A 20,514-nucleotide genomic window follows, 5' to 3' on the forward strand; every position below is an offset into this window, starting at 1 on the left:
CACGAGAACCATTCACTCCTGAGCTGTGCCCAGACGATCCCTGAGCAAGATGAAGGCCACGGATCCATGGCATCCAGAGCGTAAATGCATTTCCAGTAAGACGTACTCTGTTCTTTGGTTCCGATTGTTGATGCACGTCATGCTCAAGTCTTGTATGTGCTTCCACAGGCTCCACTGGATACCGTGCTAGCCTTGAAAGAGTCAACTCCCAAAGCAAATGACAGATTGATTGAACACAACAGCAAAGTATGAAAATTAATTGAGATATTTAATAGACAGTGCAAACCATAATTTCATCTGAATATAAATGTATGCACATGTTTCCAATGAGTTATCTATCAGTTATCACAAACAGCAACAAGGACCTTAGAGCTATGTTAGAAAAATGTATATAGCTGGAATTTAACTCTACAATCTCACTTGCTCTCAAGAACACCATTCATTTCAAATCAGTGTCACAAACTCCAAAAAACCAGGGGAGTACGAGTGAGGGGTGGGCAGAGTGGTAAACACAAGGGCCAGTATACAGGTGATGGACAGAAATACAGCTCTCAAGGAACCCAAATCAGATGCATTATTACAGCTAAGGACAAGGAAAAGCCTATGGCTTTAAAAAACGACTCTTCTGCCAGTACCATACAAGTCTCACAGAGATGTGCGACGAGTCAACTGACTTAAAAGGACAGAGGCTACATTTTCAGATCATTTCAACTGCACACGGTCGACCCTTTCCATTGAGGTTCAGCAGTGGAGTTAGCGTAGTCCAGAAGCTCAATGTTGGATTTGCAAATACAGTTTATTTTACAGAAATTCAACATTATAAACAGCAGGCACCTCCCACCCACCCCCCGCCCCCCACCCCCCTCCCCATCCCGCTGGGTGCAGACCATGCTATGCAGAGAGTGAGCAGTGATGTGGCCCTACTGCTTTGGAGGGAGATTCAGGAGCGATGGAACCTGCCTGCACCATGTCCTGCCTGCCCCACACACGCACATGCCTGCCCGCTGCACAGGCCACCAGAGTCTGTCTGGGCCCAGCCCGCATTGGACCAGTTAAATGGATCCAGCCCAGTTCTCCAATTCCTTCATGTCGTCCTCTTCTTCTTCCTTCTTCTTGGCTGTGTAAAGAGAGAAAGGGCTACTTAGAAGCTGGTTACAGTGCTCTCAACACATTCTGGCTGGGTGCCAGGGCTGTGCCACATCATGTCTACGAAACAGCCCTGCCCTCACACCCAGCCTTGTGGCCAAGCTATCAGCAGACTGCTTCTCTGTGCCTGAAAGCTGCAGCATAAAACTCCTGATAACAAGCATACCAGTTCCCAGCACCTCCCCTCCACCAGCACTGAGGCCAGGCAAAACAAGAAGGATTCTACCCTGAGAGTCTGTCAGACTTCAGGTGAGGCTTCCATCCAGAGCATTCAAGGAAGAACCCCAGAGGAGATCTAATCCTTGCCAGCACTCCCCCTCCACATTAAGTGGTTTGAACCACCTCTCCACACCCACTAGTGCCTTTTAAACAGTGTGTGGATGTGGACCCCCTTTGCCTGAACCCACCACAGGCTGCTGACTCAACTTGAGGGACCATTTCCTCTCTGTATGTGGGAGGGTAAGAGGACAACAGCCTGGTTACACTGCTCCCTGGGTTCTCCCTCCATGACAAATCAAACTGCTATATCTTTTCTAGAAGTCTGGTGTGGAATACTTCTACCAAGGGTGAAAAATGGAGGAGGGAGGGGGAAGAAGGAGCAGGCAGAAGAAAACGAAGGTTTTATAGAACCAGGTCTCTAAAAAAAGCCAAAGAAGTTTCCTTCCCACAGTGGCTGCCTCTGAGGCCCTAAGTTTTTATAGGTGTGCACAGAACAGGCTATTAGACGGAGTAAGAGCTGTCCTGGAATTAAACTCTCACATCTTCTTCCAGTGCCTAGAGCTTTGTCTTGTTTGGTGACATAGGAAAAATCATTCTGGAATAATAGTTCTCAACTGGGGGTGACCCCCCACATACTCTGCAGGAGACATATGGCAGTATGGAGACATTTCTGGTTGTCACACCTTGGAGAGGACAGAGCCCAGGGGTGCTGCATAAACATCCACAGTGCATAAAACAACCCCCTTCCCCCAACCCAAAGAATTACCTGACTGTGTTAATAGTGCCGAGGTTAAAAAACCCTGTTCTAGAGAAAAACTAGGAAAACACAGGTGACGTTGTCTCTATGGCCGTCAGAACAGATTTTATGTGGTTCTCAATCCTGGGCAAACTCAGGACCCAAACTGACACCACCACATGGCATCAGGGATACGTCATGACTGGGTAAGAAGTACTCACTGGGTTTTGATGGTAAGGTTATAGAGGGAACATTTGGTAGAGGGACTGTTTCGGGTCCACTGATTTCCAGCAAATTCTTGTCTAGCTCCTCCTGTTCTAGTTCTTCTAATTCTGCCATGAGCTCATCCTGGTAAAAGGAAACACAAGAGTGAGAGAGATGTCCCTGGGAATCCTAGCCCCTGCAGCAGTACCTCTTTCCTGATGGCTCAGGGGACACACACCCCTTCGAAGAAGGTCAGAAGAGATATGAACTCCAGGTCCACACTCTGTGATTCAAACCCTAAACATGGTTCTACTGGTGAAGCTAACACACCAGCAAGCAGTTATGGAGTCTATATCCAGGGTCCTGCACTAGCTGTCAGCATTTTGAGAGAAGGGATTATACACTTGATCTTAGCCAAAAGGCCGAGAAGCGATTCAGAGAAGGGATTATGTATTTTCATTTCTATTTCTTTATCTCAGAACTGGGCACACTCCATGAATGTTCAGGAATACTTGCTGAATTGAAATTGACTTGACTAGTCCATCAAATTTTAGTCCGATAACATGAAAACCCTGGTGCTGGGAGCCACAGGTGAAAGCCAAAGGCTATACTGTCAGCTACACCGTGGGAATCAGCATGAAGAGGTCCAGTGGAGAGGACCTCACCTTCAGTGGCCTCAAATCTAACACAGAACGAAATACCTTCAACAGGGCCTGTTATTGGATTTTAGAAAGCTGAGACCCAAGATCCCAATTGCTATAGCAGAAACCAGCAGGTGGCCGAGTTCCAGATGGATCCCTCAGGGGTCAGATACAAATGCTCCTTCCTTGGCTTCATCTTTACCTCAAATCAGAGTTGCCTGAGGGCAAATCCTGTACCAGGGAATGGTCACCTCAGTTGCCACAGCTCTGAGCCTAGGGTCCACCACGAAAGGTGTAAGATAAATATTTACTGAAACCAATTACCGACCTGAAGCCTGCTGAAGAGTCCCTATGAAGGTTCCTCTACTCAACCTAAACTTCTACATCAAAGAGTGAAAGCATCTCTAAAAATCCAGAATTAGGGAGAGTTAATACCATGCCCTGTTTATGTCCAAGTCTCTGGAGGGATGAGAACTGGTGATTTCCAAACCACATACACCCTACTGGAGAGCCTTCAACAGCACATCAAAAGGTGGCTTGGGTGTCATTTGTGGAACTTGTGAGAACTGCATGAAACCACTCACCTCATCAAACTCTTCTCCAAATCCTACAGGTTTTGAAATAGCTGTTGAAATCTCCTCTGCAAGTTCTTGCTGGTCAGCAATATCCTGCATTAACTCATCAACTTTATCGATGTCCCTTCAAACGAGATGGACAGACGTAATATTAGACATTCAGTCTGTGTGAAGAGGGCCTACGAGGCAGGAAGAGAAACCCCACTGAACACAATCTGCTTCCTAGCGCTACCCTCTATACCCGCTATAATTATTCCCTGTGAGGAATTACTTTTTTGTCTTTATTGTCTTCCTCCCCCTTTTAAAACAGAGAAGCACAGAATCAAGAGGATGGAAGTATTCTTAGACATCATCTACTCCCAACATCCTAAGGAAATAAGGCTTAGCAAAGTTAGATGCCACATTCACGATCTCTCATGTAAGCTAGTAATAAACATGTCAAATGAGACTACAGGACTTTAACTCCTGGGCCAGTAAGCTCTTCTTCAAGCTCAAGGGCAACTCTAACACCGCATAGGGGGAGATAAAATCACAAATCATAAAATATAGCTGTGCCACTTGACAGTTCCTCCCCATCTACTCAAATCCACTTATGAGCCTCCACCGGGCTCCAAAAGAAAGGCAAACATATAGAATTATTTTCTATATACTATCAATCTTATAAACAATCAATATAATAAACACACACATATTTCAAAGTATGCATAGTGGTTCACTGAGACGTGCTCTCTGCTGGGCATCTTGGAGAACGTAGAAATTTTTTTTAATGTTTTATTTATTTTTGAGAGAGAGACAGAGCATGAGTTGGGGAGGGGCAGAGAGAGAGGAAGACACAGAATCCAAAGTAGGCTCCAGGCTCTGAGCTGTCAGCACAGAGCCTGATGTGGGGCTTGAACTCACAAACCGTGAGATCATGACCTGAGCCAAAGCCAGACGCTTAACTGACTGAGCCACCCAGGTGCCCCAATACTTCACTTATTTAAAGGCTACTTTTCCTGCAACCCCACATTTCTAGAGCAGAGATCAGCAGACTTTTTCCATAAAGGACCCAAGAGCAAGTATCTCAGAATTTGTGGGCCATACAAACTCTGTCACAAACCTGCTGTCTACCACAAAAGCAGCCAAATAGACAGTATGTAACTTAATGGGCACAACTGTGTTCCAATAAAACTTTATTTACTAAAATAGGTGGCAGGCCCATAGGAGGCATCTTGCCAAACCCTGTTCTAGAACATGGCTAAGTACCCCAAGGAAGTAAAAAAGGGCTTCAAGTACCCAAATATATGATCCAAGTCCAAGCACTGCAACAAATGCAGAATTTTGCTCATGGGAGAGGCTCTCGTTTGGAGTCTAGTGTTACTCTGGCCTTTAATTACAACTATAACAAGGGTGGCTATCTAATTTCTTAGGCCACTGTATGTGAGAAGTAGCCACATAAGGGAAGGATCGCTCAGGTCAAGAACATCATTTTTACAGATATATTTTTTCTTTTAAAATTTTTTTTTCAACGTTTTTATTTATTTTTGGGACAGAGAGAGACAGAGCATGAACAGGGGAGGGGCAGAGAGAGAGGGAGACACAGAATCGGAAACAGGCTCCAGGCTCCGAGCCATCAGCCCAGAGCCCGACGCGGGGCTCGAACTCACAGACCGCGAGATCGCGACCCGGCTGAAGTCGGACGCTCAACCGACTGCGCCACCCAGGCGCCCCTACAGATATATTTTTTAAAGTAATCTCTAGACCTAACATGGGGCTCAAGCTCACAACCCAGAGATCAAGAGTTGCATGCTCGACTGAGCCAGTCAGGCGCCCCAAGAACATTGTTAATATGACAGCCAAAGACAGAGCAAGGGGGGAGCCAGAAAATTCCATCAAAAGCAGATGTAAAAACAGAGAGATTCAAAGTCCTCAGAAGCACCAATCTTTTCAGGATCCCTACAACATCAGGAAAAAGTCCTGGACAGTGATTCTAATCCCAGTTCTATCCAAGCTCACATATAACCCGGGGCAAGTCACTTCCCCTCTCTGGGACACAGCGTCCCCCTTGATAATCAGAGGCCTGGGCAAGAGGACTTTCTAAGGACCTTTCCAGCAAGAAACTCTGCTCATCACAGTTAACTCTGAATTACTCAGAAATACAGTTTCATTCCATGTGATCTGCTTCTATAGGCAACAAGATACAGGATCCATTTTAGGAGTTCCAAAAAAGAATGCAAATTAATACAAATTCAGATGTTTGAATGGGTAAGTCAAGGGGTTGCCTAAGGCCTTGTCCTGGGATTGAGGCATTCCAGGGCCAGCACTGCCCTGCCACACGGTGCCCACCCCACCAGTGGGTGACCACGTACATGTTGTCGTGCGCAGCCTTCATGGCCTTGGCAGCATAGCCCATGTTCTTGAGCACCTCCGTGTTGGTATTGGCGTTCTCCAGGGCCTCTCGCTGAAACTCAATGGTTGATAGTGTGCCGTCGATCTGCGCCAGCTGCTTTTCGTACCTCTTCTTGCGCTTCAGTGCCTGGAGGGCAGCTGCATGGGGGGAGAAAATAGGGTTTCAGAGAGCCCAGATCAGAATATCTTCGAGTTCACTTGAGTCTTCTCCCTAATTATAGTAGACGCACCTCAGTTGCTGCTTTCACTATAACACAGGGTTAATAATCTCTTCTATGCAAAGAGCACATTCAATTTTCTAAAAAAACTATACAAAATTCACATACTTCAAAATGCAGCAAAGCACACAAGCAAAATTCACACTGTGTAACCACACCCCCACAAATCAAAGAATGGAGAGGCACCCAGATGGAGGCTGCGTTTTGAGGCCATACTGCCTTAGGTTCAAACCCCAGCTCACAGACTTAGGTGAGCTACTGTGCCTCCCTGATAGGTTCACTGTGAGGAGTAAATGAGATAATATATGTAAACACCTAGCACAACATTAAACAGAGCGGACACCCAGAAAACAGCACCTCTGATTATTATAAAGCAGCTTTTAAAGTATCATTTTATGCTAACTAAATTATAAAAACAATAAATAATGACTATACTAAATACTGGATCAGTTGGGGTTAAAATGCTCTCTCACGCATAGCTGACAACTGTAAATTGATACACTGCTTCTGAAAAGCAACATGGCAACATACAGCAATAGCCATAATGATGTTCCTGCCCTATGACCCAGTAGGGGTCTGGAATACATTCTGGAATTGTATTCAACAAAAGCAAAAATCCTCATGCCTAAAGATGGTTACTATAGCATTCTCTATCACAGAAAACAAAACACAACTAAAATAAAAAGACAGAACTCCCTATCAGGGACAAATCTAGAGTCTGACCATTTGGTCAAGTCAATGTCATCATCTGTCTATGCCTCCTGGCATGTCTATGCTTCTGTCTACGCATCTGTCTATGCTTCCTGGATCACTGGTTCCTGGATCCAGTCAGGGTAAGCAATTTGACCAGGTGCATTTGCAGCAGAGCAAGAGCCAAAAGCACATCTCCCTACTCTCAACCCGGGTTTTGTTCTCCTTACTGTCTCCCCGCTTTCCACCAGAAAGTATCTTTAGTATACATCTTAGATGGTTATCAAAGCCAGAAAGAAGGCTCACCACAGACTTAAACATAAGAAATGGGCTGGGTCCGGGAAGCTGCCCAGCCCTACCTTGGCCTGGACAGCGCTAGCCTTAGACACATACGGACACACATATTATGCACCCACACACACACTCCCCATGTCCCTGAGTTCCAGACCACAGCCATCTCTGGTGGGCTCTCAGAGACATGCAACTGCCCTCCCTACAGGGCTGTGGTTTCTCCACATGTCACATGAATAGGTTCCATGTTCCTTTCACTCATGCTCCCTGTTAGCCTAGGATTACATCCTTAAAACCATTTGCCAAGGGAAAATGGCCTTGGCCTGCACATAAGCAGTCCATAATTCCTCTAAAAGCAGCAAACAAAACCACCAGGAAAATTCCTCCAGCCAAAGCATAAAGCAGGCTAATGAAAAATGGGGGCGCCTGGGTGGCGCAGTCGGTTAAGCGTCCGACTTCAACCAGGTCACGATCTCGCGGTCCGTGAGTTCGAGCCCCGCGTCAGGCTCTGGGCTGATGGCTCGGAGCCTGGAGCCTGTTTCCGATTCTGTGTCTCCCTCTCTCTCTGCCCCTCCCCCGTTCATGCTCTGTCTCTCTGTGTCCCAAAAATAAATAAACATTGAAAAAAAATTAAAAAAAAAAAAAAAGAAAAATGGCAAAAAATCTGAAGAACAATGAAATGTGCCTACTTAAAAGCTGACAAATGGGGCGCCTGGGTGGCTCAGTCGTTTAAACGTCTGACTTCAGCTCAGGTCATGATCTCACGGTTCATGAGTTTGAGCCCTGTGTCGGGGTCTGTGGTGACAGCTCAGAGCCTGGAGCCTGCTTTGGATTCTGTGTCTCCCTCTCTCTCTGCCCCTCCCCCATGTGCGTGCCCTCCCTCTCAAAAATAAACATTAAAAAAAAAAGAATACTGACAAGCCATTCAACCTATTTCCCTTGATTCCTGTGTGAATGGCCTATGACTTCAAGTCATACCCAGGTGTCCCCAAGACTCCTCTGAATGAACCCCTTCAGCTGCTAATACTAAGTCATACATGCTATAAAAGTACCTCACAAAATGGCAACTCTTTAAGGTAGAAATGACCACCCTCTGGGGCACCTGGGTGGCTCAGTGGATTGAGCGTCCAACCTTGGCTCAGGGCTCAGGTCACGATCTTGCAGTTTGTGAGTTCAAGCTCCACGTCAGGCTCTGCGCTGAGCCGTCAGCACAGAGCCTGGAGCCTGCTTCAGATGCTGTCTCCCCTTCTCTCTATCCCTCCCATGCTCATGCTGTCTGTCTCTGTTTCTCAATAATAAATAAACGTTAAAAAAAAAAATTAAAAAAAAAAAAAAAAGACCACCCTTTTTAGCCGATGAGGAAACTAAGGTTCAAACTCAGGTTACCTGGTAGTAAGTGACATAAGAGATTAAGTCAAGTGTGGAACTCCAAAGTCCATGCTTTGCCATTCTGTTGCACCTCGCATTTAATGAAATAGGTAGGATCCTGCCCTGGAGGAGTCATCTAGTCTGGCAAAGAGTGTCAAGGAGACCGTGGAAACACAGAAGAGGGAGTGCAAATCCAACCACATCATTCCTTTGCTTAAAAACCCTCAACATCTACCTGTACCCAGAAGACAAGGCCTCCATGTGATTTAATGTAGTCGGTAAGATCCTGCAAGGGACTGGGGTTCTCACCACAGGTCAGGTTCTGGGAGCCCTTTGCCACTGAACATCACGACAGAGGGAAGATCTCCTGGTATGTAAGTGCTCAGGGCCCGGAGCTGTTTCCTTGTGTTTTCCTTAGTGCTATGCTGCCTTTCCACAGAAACTCAGGCACATTCTAATCAACAAATGATTCTCAAACTTTCTCAGACCACAGATGCCTCTTTCCCAGGTCCACCTCCGCCATCCCCATCACCCATGGAATACCCCAGCCTGTAAAAACTTGTCTGCCATGTTCACGAGTAAAGTGAACAAGGTTGTCTGACTGGCTGCTGTGTGGTAAGTAAACAAGATGGTTGTGGCAGTCCTGGCCACCTTCTTACTTAACAAAGAGATTGGAGCTGAGAAAGGTGAAGCGACTCATCCAAGTCACGCTGCTATTTTGCGTGGAGGGGAGGGTTCAACCACTGGTCTGCATAAACCCCAAGGCCTCTGCTCTTCCCACACAGGTCAGAATGATGGCAAGTGACACTGGGACAGTTCTTAAGCATGAACAATGAGATGACACATCTGCCTTGCTTTTCGGTGCTCTGAGTATAGCAGAGGCCTTGATTTTATACAGTCAGCTACATTCTGATTTTTTTGTTTTGTTTTCAGTTTAAAAACAAATTTCTTCTTCTTCTTCTTTTTTTTTTTTTTAATGAACTCTTGTATTGAGGGCTGACTTTCAACAGATGGCAGCGAGGGAGCTGTTCTGCTACATACAAAACCCCAACCCAGAAAGAAGTAGGTCGTCCATGAATGGTTTAGCACCAACTTCCCCATACATTCTGATTTTTTAATTTTTTACGTTTATTTATTTTTGAGAGACAGAGCATGAGCAGTGGAGGAGCAGAAAGAGAGGGAGACACAGAATCCGAAGCAGGCTCCAGGCTCTGAGCTGTCAGCACAGAGCCTGATGCTGGGCTCAAATCCACAAACTGTGAGATTGTGACTGATCTCTTGGACACTTAATTAACCAACTGAGCCACCCAGGCGCCCCACATTCTGATTTTTAAAATCAAATTTATTCTTTCCCTATTAACATCACAGATTTAGAACTGCTTTAACTTTTTTTCTACTAGATTTTCAATTGGCAGTGACTCCTTACATGCTAATCTTACATTTCTCTGATCTCCACCCTACTTCTAAACTTCTCTAAGCGATAAATGATATGGAAGCAAATACCCAAACATACCAGGGAGGTAAGCAAGGGTCCCCCATGAATGAAATGTTTATATTTTTCATGTTTACAGACCAACACAGTGGCTAGTACATAGTAAGTGCTTCATACATATTAAACCGAATCTCTAATTTCATCTGTATTTAAATTTTTCATATATTTTATGCAAGGTTCTTCATGTGTGATGCACCCACATTTTATCACTTGTGTACTTCTGACTCAAAGGAGAAATGATAACGTCTCATCGAAACACTGGCTAAAATGACCATTTGGCAGGATTCTTTCCCTGCATTCCTCCTGCAGGAACTTCTATAATTACATGCCCTACCCTCTCTTCTCACTGAAAAGTGTGTCCTGAGACTGGAAAAAAGGCCTGAGCAGAGCTTTGTTCTCCAGGGTTCCCATTCTGCCTGCAGGGTTCACACAGTCTCTTCCTCTCCATGTAGCAAACTCTCCAGGATGGTGTCTGGCAGGACATTTGATTTATCTATCCCAATCTAATCCTGTGTGTACCTCTCAACCAGTTAAAAATTTCAATTCATTTTCTCCCTTCATACATGGTTCATGAGTAAAGTAATCTTGAAATTAGACATGGGGTCACCATTTGGGCTACAAGATATATAAACATAAATATTCACAGCACTTAAACTACTCTGTATCTTAGAAACAGTGTGGCACAGTGGTGAAGTATAACTTAGGCCAAATTAAAGGAGCAAAGTGCCACTTTTCCTGCATAGTTACACTTAAAAGTAAAATATCATCCATCCCAACCTTATTTCTGACCACAGAAACTTACTTCTTTTTTCTCCTTTTTTCCCAAATGTTTATTTACTTGGAGAGAGAGAGAAAGAGAGTGTGTGCCTGCATGAGCAGGTGAGGGGCAGAGAGAGAGGGAGAGAGAGAATCCCAAATATGCTCCACAATGTCAGCACAGAGCCCAATGTGGGGCTCAATCTCATGAACAGTGAGATCACGACCTGACCCAAAACCAGGAGTTGGAGGCTTAACCAACTGAGCCACCCAGGTGCCCCCAGAAATTTACTTCTATAAGTAGCCAAAGTTTAAAGGGCCAAACCCAATGTTTTACATAAATATATGCTGGCTCTTAATGTCTTACTTTATATGTCTCTAAATTCCTAACGGTTGGGTTAAAAAACAAAAACAAAAACAGTACTGGGTTCTCATTACAAGAAAAAACAAACAAACAACTGTGTGAGGTGATGGATATTAAACTTATCGTGGTAACCATTTCACAATACACACATACATCAAATCATTATGTTGTATACCTAAAACTGATACAACATTAAGTCAATTATATCTCAATAAAATGGGGGGTAAAGGGAAAAAAAAGTACTGGGTTAACAAGGAGTTTACCTAAACCAAATAAAGAAGTGTCCAAAGAAATCCCTTTTCTGCCAAAGAACCCTAGCGTCATTCATAAGCACAGCAGCTTTAACGACTAAAATCTAGGGGCACCTGACTGGCTCAGTTGGTGGAGAATGTGACTCTTGATATCAAGATCGTGAGTTCAAGCCCCACAATGGATGTGGAGCCTACTTAAAATAAAACAAAAATTTAAGAACAACACAACAAACAACTAAAATCTAACTCAGGCCAATAGAAGTTAAAGAGGTTGCTTTTAGATGGAAAAAAATAGTCCTTGGAATCTCCATATTTAATTATGCCTTTGCCGGTTCCAAGAGAGTAATTACAGCAGCAATTACAGAATCTAATAACCAGCTTTATTGGCTCTGAAAGCTGAAGCAAAAACAACTCCAACCATGTTGAAATAAACATTGGTCTCCAGACAGTTGCTTCATTAGACACTCTAAACAGCTATTTGGAGGAAAAATACAGAAGAGATACCCTATGAAAGAGAGCAGTTGAAAATGCATTCACCCAGGACTGGAAACTCCTTCTGTAAGGCACCTGCTAGTGACAGTACAGAAACCATTTTCGGAGAACACATCAATTCAATACAACTAGATAGGATGCTCCTTTCTCTTAGACAAAGGCAGATCTGACTTCTCTTTGAAGAGTTGCTAAGGAGGGCAAGTTTGCCTGCTCTGATCTGGGGGCATTCAATATAGGGGCCATGAGCCCAGGGCATCTCTACAGATGCTAAAAAGTCATAACTGTATGCTTAGTGACTAACACAGAGAGATTTAGGCAATGGCTAGAAGGAGGGCCTACTAATAACCTCTCACTGAATGAATGAATGATGGTGTCTACAGTCCTTTCAAAGACCCAAGATTCCACATCTGAATTCATCAAGCAAAAGATACACGGACTAGGAGGGAAGGAGGAGAGTGCAGTTCCTTTCCCACTCTCAGCATGAACTACACAGCAAACACAAACATACTCCAGAGGACACCTACACACAGATGCAACACTAAGTGGGAATTCTGAAGAACATTCAGCAGTCTGATCATGGCAGGGCTACTGGCAGGCAGGCAGCTAAGTGAAGCTGAGGGAGCCCTGCTTTGCCTGCCTCCAGCCATCATTCAGATGCTCCCTGCTCATCATGCCCATGAGTAAAGCCTCAGTTGTTCAGGATACCCTCAGCCAAGAAAACCACATCTGGCCTTTAAGCCACTAGTCACGGCTGGGGTTACCTGTCATCTACCCTGTGTATGTGGGCAAGAAAAGACCCAAAGTCAAAACAACCCAGTTGATCACCAATGTCAAAGAAAGCCATCCTCCTGCAGGGATGGTTATTAGTAAGCATCCCGCACCCCATGGCATCAGATGTCCCACCAGACCCGACCAAATGAGTTCCAACTTTGGCATCAAAAGGGGGAAGGCTGCATGCTTGAAGAACTCACAGAAATACTTATGTCCAACCTGTCTCATTAGAGAACTGAGAAAACATGATGCCCAGAAAAGGTGACACAGCTTGTCAGGATCAAATAGGGAATTAAAGAAAGAACCAGAACCCAGGTCTGCAGCCAGGGCTCTTTCTACCACCTTGACTCTCTTATCTCCAAATCAAGTTGCTACAAGTAAACCAGCAGTTTCCCCACCATAAGGAAAACAATCTCGTAATGGTCTTCCATCCAATTTCCAAATTCTGCCCTTTGCAAACCTCATTTAAAAGCTCATGCTGGGGGCACCTGCCTGGCTCAGTCGGTAGAGCACACAACTCGATCTCGGGGTTGTGAGTGTGAACCCCATCTCGGGTGTAGAGATTAAAAATAAAATCTTGAAAAATAAATAAAGCTACCAATATTCTCTCCTAAGTCCCCAGTTAGAAGAAAAAGAAAAATTAATGGAAAAAAGGTGTAACATCTTCCTGGTTCCAGAATATTTCCCCTACATGGATGCTGTGGATCCTGTCCACAGCTGCAGAAAAAGGGGCCTGGATGGGCTCTCATTTCTCTACCCTGTATAGAAGTGGCAGGAATAGCAATAGCCTGGGTCTACAGGGGCTACAGAAAGGTCTCAGAAACCCAAATGTGCCTTTAGGCCGAAACAGACGCTGTTTTGTGTTCATCATCATCACTCAATATCTCAGGCTCACCTGTGAAAAAGAGGGCCTCATCCTGCAAAAGCCATGGAATGTTGTATTTATTAAGCCCACACGGCTAGAGTACAGGCGAGAGGTACAGGCAGCATTTTTCAGAGCAGCCTCCTTCTCTGTGATGTATCTCCTCGTTCCCCTAATTTGCTCTCCGTGGCCTGGAGCTAATGCACTCCATTTAGAGATGGTAAAATAAGTACTTGTGTATGACCAGGAAAGTGGAGTCTGAAACCCTGCTGACTTCATCAGCAAACACACAGGGAGTACAGTACTCACTGCAAGGAAAAATCCTAGAGAGACAGAAAGAAGCCCCTTATCTGCTTAACGGGACAAAGATGAAAGAAATAAGTCCCCCAATCAACAATCTAACAGAGTATCAAATTGTTCCAAATCATTTAAACAGCACATAGAAAATATGTTCTGCAAAAGTCAGATAAAGGCAGGATAAGACACCTTCAAACAAGCTTAGGAAATGCTGGGTCATGTCAAGTTAACATGGTCATTTAGAGAGTCTAGCAGTTCAGCTGTGAGTTTCAGTTCCATTATCAAGTAAACTCTGAGCAAATTACTGAATTTCACTAATCCTCAGATAATAATATTCATCTCATAGAATCACTGTGAGGATTAAAATGAGATATGTTTGTGAAGCACCTGGCACAGGGCCAGACATGCCAAGTGCTTAATAAGTGGTCACTGGTATTATTCTTAACTGCAGGAATTCTCAGAGCCTGTTTTAACAGAAAGAGAACCACCACGATCACCACCTACTCCCCCCCTCCAAAAAAAAGGATAGCTTGGGGGAAAAAAAAATTTTAAACCACCTTGATTACTTAGCCAACATAAGCTTCATCATCCTTGGTCCTGGTTGATGTGTAGTGGCAAGGGGCACAAAGAAAAGACTGTGAGGCTTGGTGGCAGAATCCTGGCTCTGACGCTGGACTGCAGTAAGTAATTTCACCTCTCAAATTATTTCACCTCTTCATCAAATGGAAAATGGGTAACACTACCCCAAAGATGAATGAGAAAGATAATCTCTCTGAAAATATTCAATAAATGCGAGCATTCTCCATCTTACTCATTTCTTTAAATTTCTGCCTCTCTCTCCTTGTCTATGCCTGACATTCTCTCGGGGGAATCTCTGTGTCTTCTTTTCTCTATCCTGTTCCTCCCCTTAGCCCAGTGCGTCTCTCCAAGAAAGGGTTGCAGCTGTAGATCAGTGAGCAAAATATAATAGAGAACAGCAGCTAACATTTATAAGTGGCTTCCTGGGTGCCAGGCACCATGACTGGTGCTTTACATGTTCACTGGATCCTCCCAAGAACCCTATAAAGTAGGTACTGTTATTGCCCCATTGACCGATATGAAAATTGAGGTTCAAAGAGTTTAACACCTGCCCAAGTCATATGGTTACACAGTGAGAGGCCTGAGATCGATGCCAGGCTGCCTATCTGCAAAGAGTGTGTTCTTACTCCATGGAGAACATCTATCTAACCTGCACTGAGAAGGCAGGTGGCCTGCTTTTGCCTGAGCCTGGGGATCTGAGAGCCTCCTGTGCCTTCCCCACACAACAGATTCCACAAGCTAGTAGCCTGGCACCAAAGGCATCCAGAGGCAGCTCAGTCTGCCCAGAAACACTTGACTAATTGGTAATCCATGAGGGTAGGCAGTAAAAGCCTTTGGCTGAAAAGACAATTTTTTTTCCCTACTGGATTTTAAATTGGTTAAAGGTACATGTGCTGAAGTCCAACCATTTTATTAGCTCCTCTGCATTTAGGTTGGCAATTCTACATAAATGGGGAGATTGTAATGAGTGGTTTTCTGTTTTAAAGAATATCTGCTCCGGGGTGCCTGGGTGGCTCAGTTGATTGAGCGTCTGACTTCGGCTTAGGTCATGATCTCACAGTTTATGAGTTTGAGCCCCACATCAGGCTCTCTTGCAACATGGAGCCTGCTTTGGATCCTCTGTCTCCCTCTATCTCTGCCCCTCCCCTACTCACATGTGCTCTCTCTCTCTCTCTCAAAAATAAATAAACATTAAATTTTTTTTTTCAACGTTTATTTATTTTTGGGACAGAGAGAGACAGAGCATGAACGGGGGAGGGGCAGAGAGAGAGAGGGAGACACAGAATCAGAAACAGGCTCCAGGCTCTGAGCCATCAGCCCAGAGCCCGATGCGGGGCTCGAACTCACGGACTGCGAGATCGTGACCTGGCTGAAGTCGGACGCTTAACCGACTGTGCCACCCAGGCGCCCCAATAAATAAACATTAAAAAAAAAAAAAAAAGAATATCTTTTCCCTCATGCCTGCCCTGTGTCTTCCCTAGACCACATGCTCCTAAAGAGTGGAACCTACACTTCTGTGCCCCTAATAGCACTGACACAAGGAAAAGAGATGGGGGTACTTCATAATGCCCAACTTTGCCCTGTCATTTCTTCTGAGGCCAGTGGGCTCTGCCCTCTGTCGTCTCACCCCATAATATCCTCTAGATCTTTCCCCCAGAACCTAAAATGACCTTCCCTCTATATTCTAGAAGACCCAGGGACCACAGCTATAAGAACTTGGTAAAGTTTCTCAAACTTCTGTCACTTGCTTATGTTTTCTTTCCTGTATTAACTCCCAGTGGAGTGCCTAGAACTTTATTTGTATTTATTTTATTTTTAAAGTAATTTCTTTTTTTAATTTTTTAAAACGTGTATTTATATTTGAGAGACAGAGAGAAACAGCATGAGCAGGGGAGGGGCAGTAATTTCTATACCCAACATGGGGCTCAAACTCACAACCCCAAGGCACCCCATGATGCTTAGAACTTTAAATTTTTCTCTTTTTTTATGTTTATTTATTTTTGAGAGACAGAGTGTGAGTGGGGGAGGGGCAGAGAGAGAGGGAGACACAGAATCCAAAGCAGGCTCCAGGCTCTGAGCTATCAGCACAGAGCCCGACACGGGGCTCAAACCCATGAACCGTGAGATCATGACCTGAGCTGAAATCAGCCGCTTAACCAACTGAGCCACCTAGGCGCCCCAATGCCTAGAAATTTAAAACCAGAGTCCAGGGGCCTGTTTACGTGACAGTGAGCCTAGGACCTCCCCTTGTGACTACATCTGAGGGGAAGTAGCAGAGACTCAGAGTAAGCAATAGACTGTTCCAGACTAGGTCAGTGGGAGTGGCCTAGGCCATAAGCAAGAAGAAAAGATGGCCAAGGGAAGTCCACCCAGGGTAGCAGTGCAAAGGCCTGTGAGGCTGCTCCCTTTTGTTCCAAAAAGGGCAGCTGATGGCTTTTCAGGGTTCTGCTGCAGCTGGGTTCAATTCAGGCAGGAAGAAGCCCCATTTCAGTTCCCAGACACAGCAAACATCCAGAGAGTAACTCTTGTGACAAGGGTAACTCAGGGCCAGATGGGGGTTCTAGGATCCCAGGAAGGAAAGTGATCTGCCTTTAGTTATTGAGGGCCACAGTCAGACACTCTGTGCTTTGGGATCCTAGGTCAAGGTTCTTTTCTGTATGCTGGTCAGGGCACAGAATTTTATTTAAGCAGCTGTCAGAAACAGAAACTGAGTACCCATGCAGCCCACAGATATGTCTTAGTTGTCCCATGTCTTAATACATAAATTTGAATGTTACATATTTCACACAAATATCCAGATTTTTGGCTTCCTTTCGATACTGCAATTTTTCTGGCAACAATCCAACATAACTAAGTAGCAGCTATCCTTTTAGAAAGGGCACACACTCTCTAGTTCACCTCAGTGCCCACCACTTTCCACTAACATATACATGGCCATGTTATTCATATACATGTCCTGACTACCCCATAACACTAGACATTTATCTTAGGTCTGGAGGAAACAGTTACGAGTTATCTGGAACAATCCCTTACCTTCAGGCAGTTAAGGTTATTCCTAATCTAAAGACAGGCAACCAAAGGTTCAACAACTTGTTCAAAGTCACAAAGTTAGAGGTAATGGCTAAGAAGAATCCAAGCCAGGTACCCTGTCCCCTGGGACAGTGCTCCTTCCACTACTCTTGAGAAGACTTATGTCTAGACAGAACCTGGAACATGGGTACTGTGATCATGGATCTAGCTTCTAGATCTAAATCTGCCATGATCAAATTACGTCCCTGAGCAATGCCCCTTTTAGGGCTCAGACTCTTCATCAAGGACATAAGAAGGATGGATTAAATGCTTCTTCTAAGGTGTTCCTCCAGCTCTAACAATATATGAACCTATATAGTTCTGAAATTTCTAGTAATTGATTAAAACAAATACAAAGGTTTCTTCTGATTGACCCTGTGTGATCTTGAAACTGTAATTAACATCAATATTCTCCATTTCCTGAGTATCTTGCATAATGAAGTTTTCTCTGTCCAATAAAATTAGCAGTATTTCTTTCAACTGGTTTCACAAACTGTGCTAGAAAAATCAGAGACTCCTTCTGGCATCTGAACTCAGCTGCTCCAGCTGGGGAGAGGAAGTCAGCATTCATATTCAACAACTAGCCACAAATGTCATTCATACACATCATTCAGGAAGAAGAGGTAATTACAGTTAGAATGTAAAGCCAGAAGCCCTCACTCTCCATTTCTTTGTAAGTTCTGGCACTGCTGACGTCCTCTCTCTGAAATGGCTCTCTCCTGTCAGTCTTAGAAGATACCCTAGAGGGGCACCTGGGTGACTCAGTCAGTTAAGCGTCTGACTCTTGATTTTGGCTCAGGTCATGATCCCATGGGTCATGAGTTCAAGCCCCATGTTGGGCTCTGTGATGACAGTGTGAAGCCTGCTTGAGATTCTCTCTCTCTTCCTTTTCTCTCTGCCCCTTAATCCTCTCTCTCTCTCAAAATAAATATAAATAAACTTAAAAAAAAAAGATACCCTAGAGGGTCTCTGGCTCCCATAATCATTTATTCTTGGGTTTTTCTGGATCCTTTCTCTCTTCTCAATTCCAAATGGGTGGATGGACCTCGAACCTTGATCCTGAGTTCTTTATACACATACCTGAGCTAACACTTGTTCGCAGCCTTGTATTTTATTCCTTCATTTAATCCTCACAATAAGGAATTAGTCTTAGTCCATTTATAGATAAGGAGATTTAAGCTGGAGAGATTAAGTAACTTGTTAACCTCTCAATGCTTGTGAATAACTGACAGAGTCAGAATCCAAATCCATATTCCTTCTGCTTCCAGCCAAGATAAAATGGTAGGGACTACCTAGAACTTAACCTCCTACTTAAGAAAAATGAAACGATTTTCAAGACACAGGGTATCAGGTAAAAAAAGGTCAGTGATCCCTGAGATGGGAAATAAACTAGGTGACAACTCCCCTAGTTTATTGCTTTGAGAGTTTCCTAGGCCTCTGTGCAGGGAGAGAAACCAGGCAGAATCTGGCAGGCTTCCAGACTTGACGAGATAGAGCTAAGAGTCTAGAAAGACCAAAGTGGCTAGAGTTCACAGGAGACACAGTACCAGAGAAGACAAAGCTGGAAGGGGGAGAGAGGGGAGAAAGGAGAGAGAAAGAGAACACAAAACACAAACTCTTGGAGATCTGTAGAGAGCCCTCTCAAGTATTCAGCAAAATACTGATCAGTGATCAGGGAAAGAACCACTCAAAAGGATTAGAGAGAACAGTATCAGGTGCTCACATGGGGCTGGTTACAGTACCTGCTCCTCAGCCATACTGGAAAACCTCACAATTCATGGGGCTTTGGGTAGAGTATTCAGAAAGGTCTTGTCTTGGGGCTCCTGGGTGGCTCAGTTGGTTAAGCTTCTGACTCTTGACTTCGGCTCAGGTAATGATCTCAAGGCTCATGAGTTTGAGTCTCACGCTGGGCTCCACACTGACAGTGCATAACCTGTCTAGGATTCTCTCTCTCCCCTTCTCTCTGCTCCTCCCCTGCTCCCTCTTTCTCTCTCTCTCTCAAAATAAATAAACTTTAAAAAAAGAAAAAAATATGGGGCGCATGGGTGGCTCAGTTGGTTAAGCATCCAACTTCAGCTCAGATCATGATCTCGTGGTTTGTGGGTTCGAGTCCCACGTAGGGCTCTGCGCTGACAGCTCAGAGCCTAGAGCCTGCTTCAGATTCTGTGTCTTCCTCAATCTCTCTCTGCCCCTCCCCTGCTTGTGCTCTCGCTTTCAAAAATAAATAAATAAACATTTAAGAAAAAAAAAAGAAGAAGAAGGGTCTTGTTTGAGTGGTGGGAAATAAATAGCCCTGTTTTGGTCCCACCAAATAAATTTTAAAAGCAAGACCCAAAAACACAAATTGTTACCAACAAAATGAACTATGCCCAAACAAAGCTTAAGAATATTTACAGTGTGGTGCCTGGGTGGCTCAGTCAGTTGAGCATCCTACTTCGGCTCAGGTCATGATCTCATGGTTCCTGGGTTCGAGCCCCATGTCAGGCTCTGCACTAACAGTGCAGACGGAGCCTGCTTGGGATTCTCTCTCCCTCTCTTTCTCTTTGCCCCTCCTCCACGCTCTCTCAAAAATAAACAAACATTAAAAGAGTCTCTTAAAAAGAAAGATATCTTTTTAAAAAAAGAATATTTATGGGAATACAGAAATATCCAATACCCAATAAGGTAAAATTTCCATTTGACATCTGATAAAATTAGCCAGAAGGAAAATGATACCAGACGAAAATACAGCCCTATACAGAGGTATGAGGAGCACCAGAAAGAATAAATACATAAACATATACAGCTTTCTAATTAATTAACTTAAAAAGATTATATTAAGTAATCTCTACACCCAATGTGGGGCTCAAACCCACAACCCTGAGATCAGGAGTCGCACATTTCACTGACTGAGCCAGCCAGGAACCCCACTTTTTAATTATTTAAATCTCTTTAAACAGAAAAACCAATAATGTAGTGAGGGGTTTATAACATATGTAAAACATATGACAGCAGTAGCACATAAGCCTGGGGGAAGTGAGACTGTACCACTGTATGGTTCAGGTACTGTATGTAAGGTGATAGTATCACTTGAAAATAGAATATATAAGTCAAAGATGTATATTA

The 20,514-nt window shown here is 44.2% G+C and overlaps 1 protein-coding gene across 2 annotated transcripts in view; it reads right to left on the reverse strand.

Annotated features, from left to right (window-relative positions):
• Positions 1-249: 249 nt before the first annotated feature.
• The window catches only part of CHMP4B (charged multivesicular body protein 4B), a 54,046-nt gene continuing 33,781 nt past the window's right edge, over positions 250-20,514 (reverse strand). For both annotated transcript variants that reach the window (XM_006929835.4, XM_045053725.1), the window contains exons 2-5: positions 5,870-6,047; positions 3,531-3,645; positions 2,323-2,449; positions 250-1,117 (exon numbers count right to left, since the gene is read on the reverse strand). In XM_006929835.4, coding sequence (XP_006929897.2) covers positions 1,053-1,117; positions 2,323-2,449; positions 3,531-3,645; positions 5,870-6,047 — 485 coding nt within the window. In that variant the 3' untranslated portion in view covers positions 250-1,052. The remainder of the gene's footprint in view (positions 1,118-2,322; positions 2,450-3,530; positions 3,646-5,869; positions 6,048-20,514) is intronic.

This window comes from Felis catus, chromosome A3 (assembly GCF_018350175.1).
Source record: "Felis catus isolate Fca126 chromosome A3, F.catus_Fca126_mat1.0, whole genome shotgun sequence".
NCBI lineage: Eukaryota > Metazoa > Chordata > Mammalia > Carnivora > Felidae > Felis > Felis catus.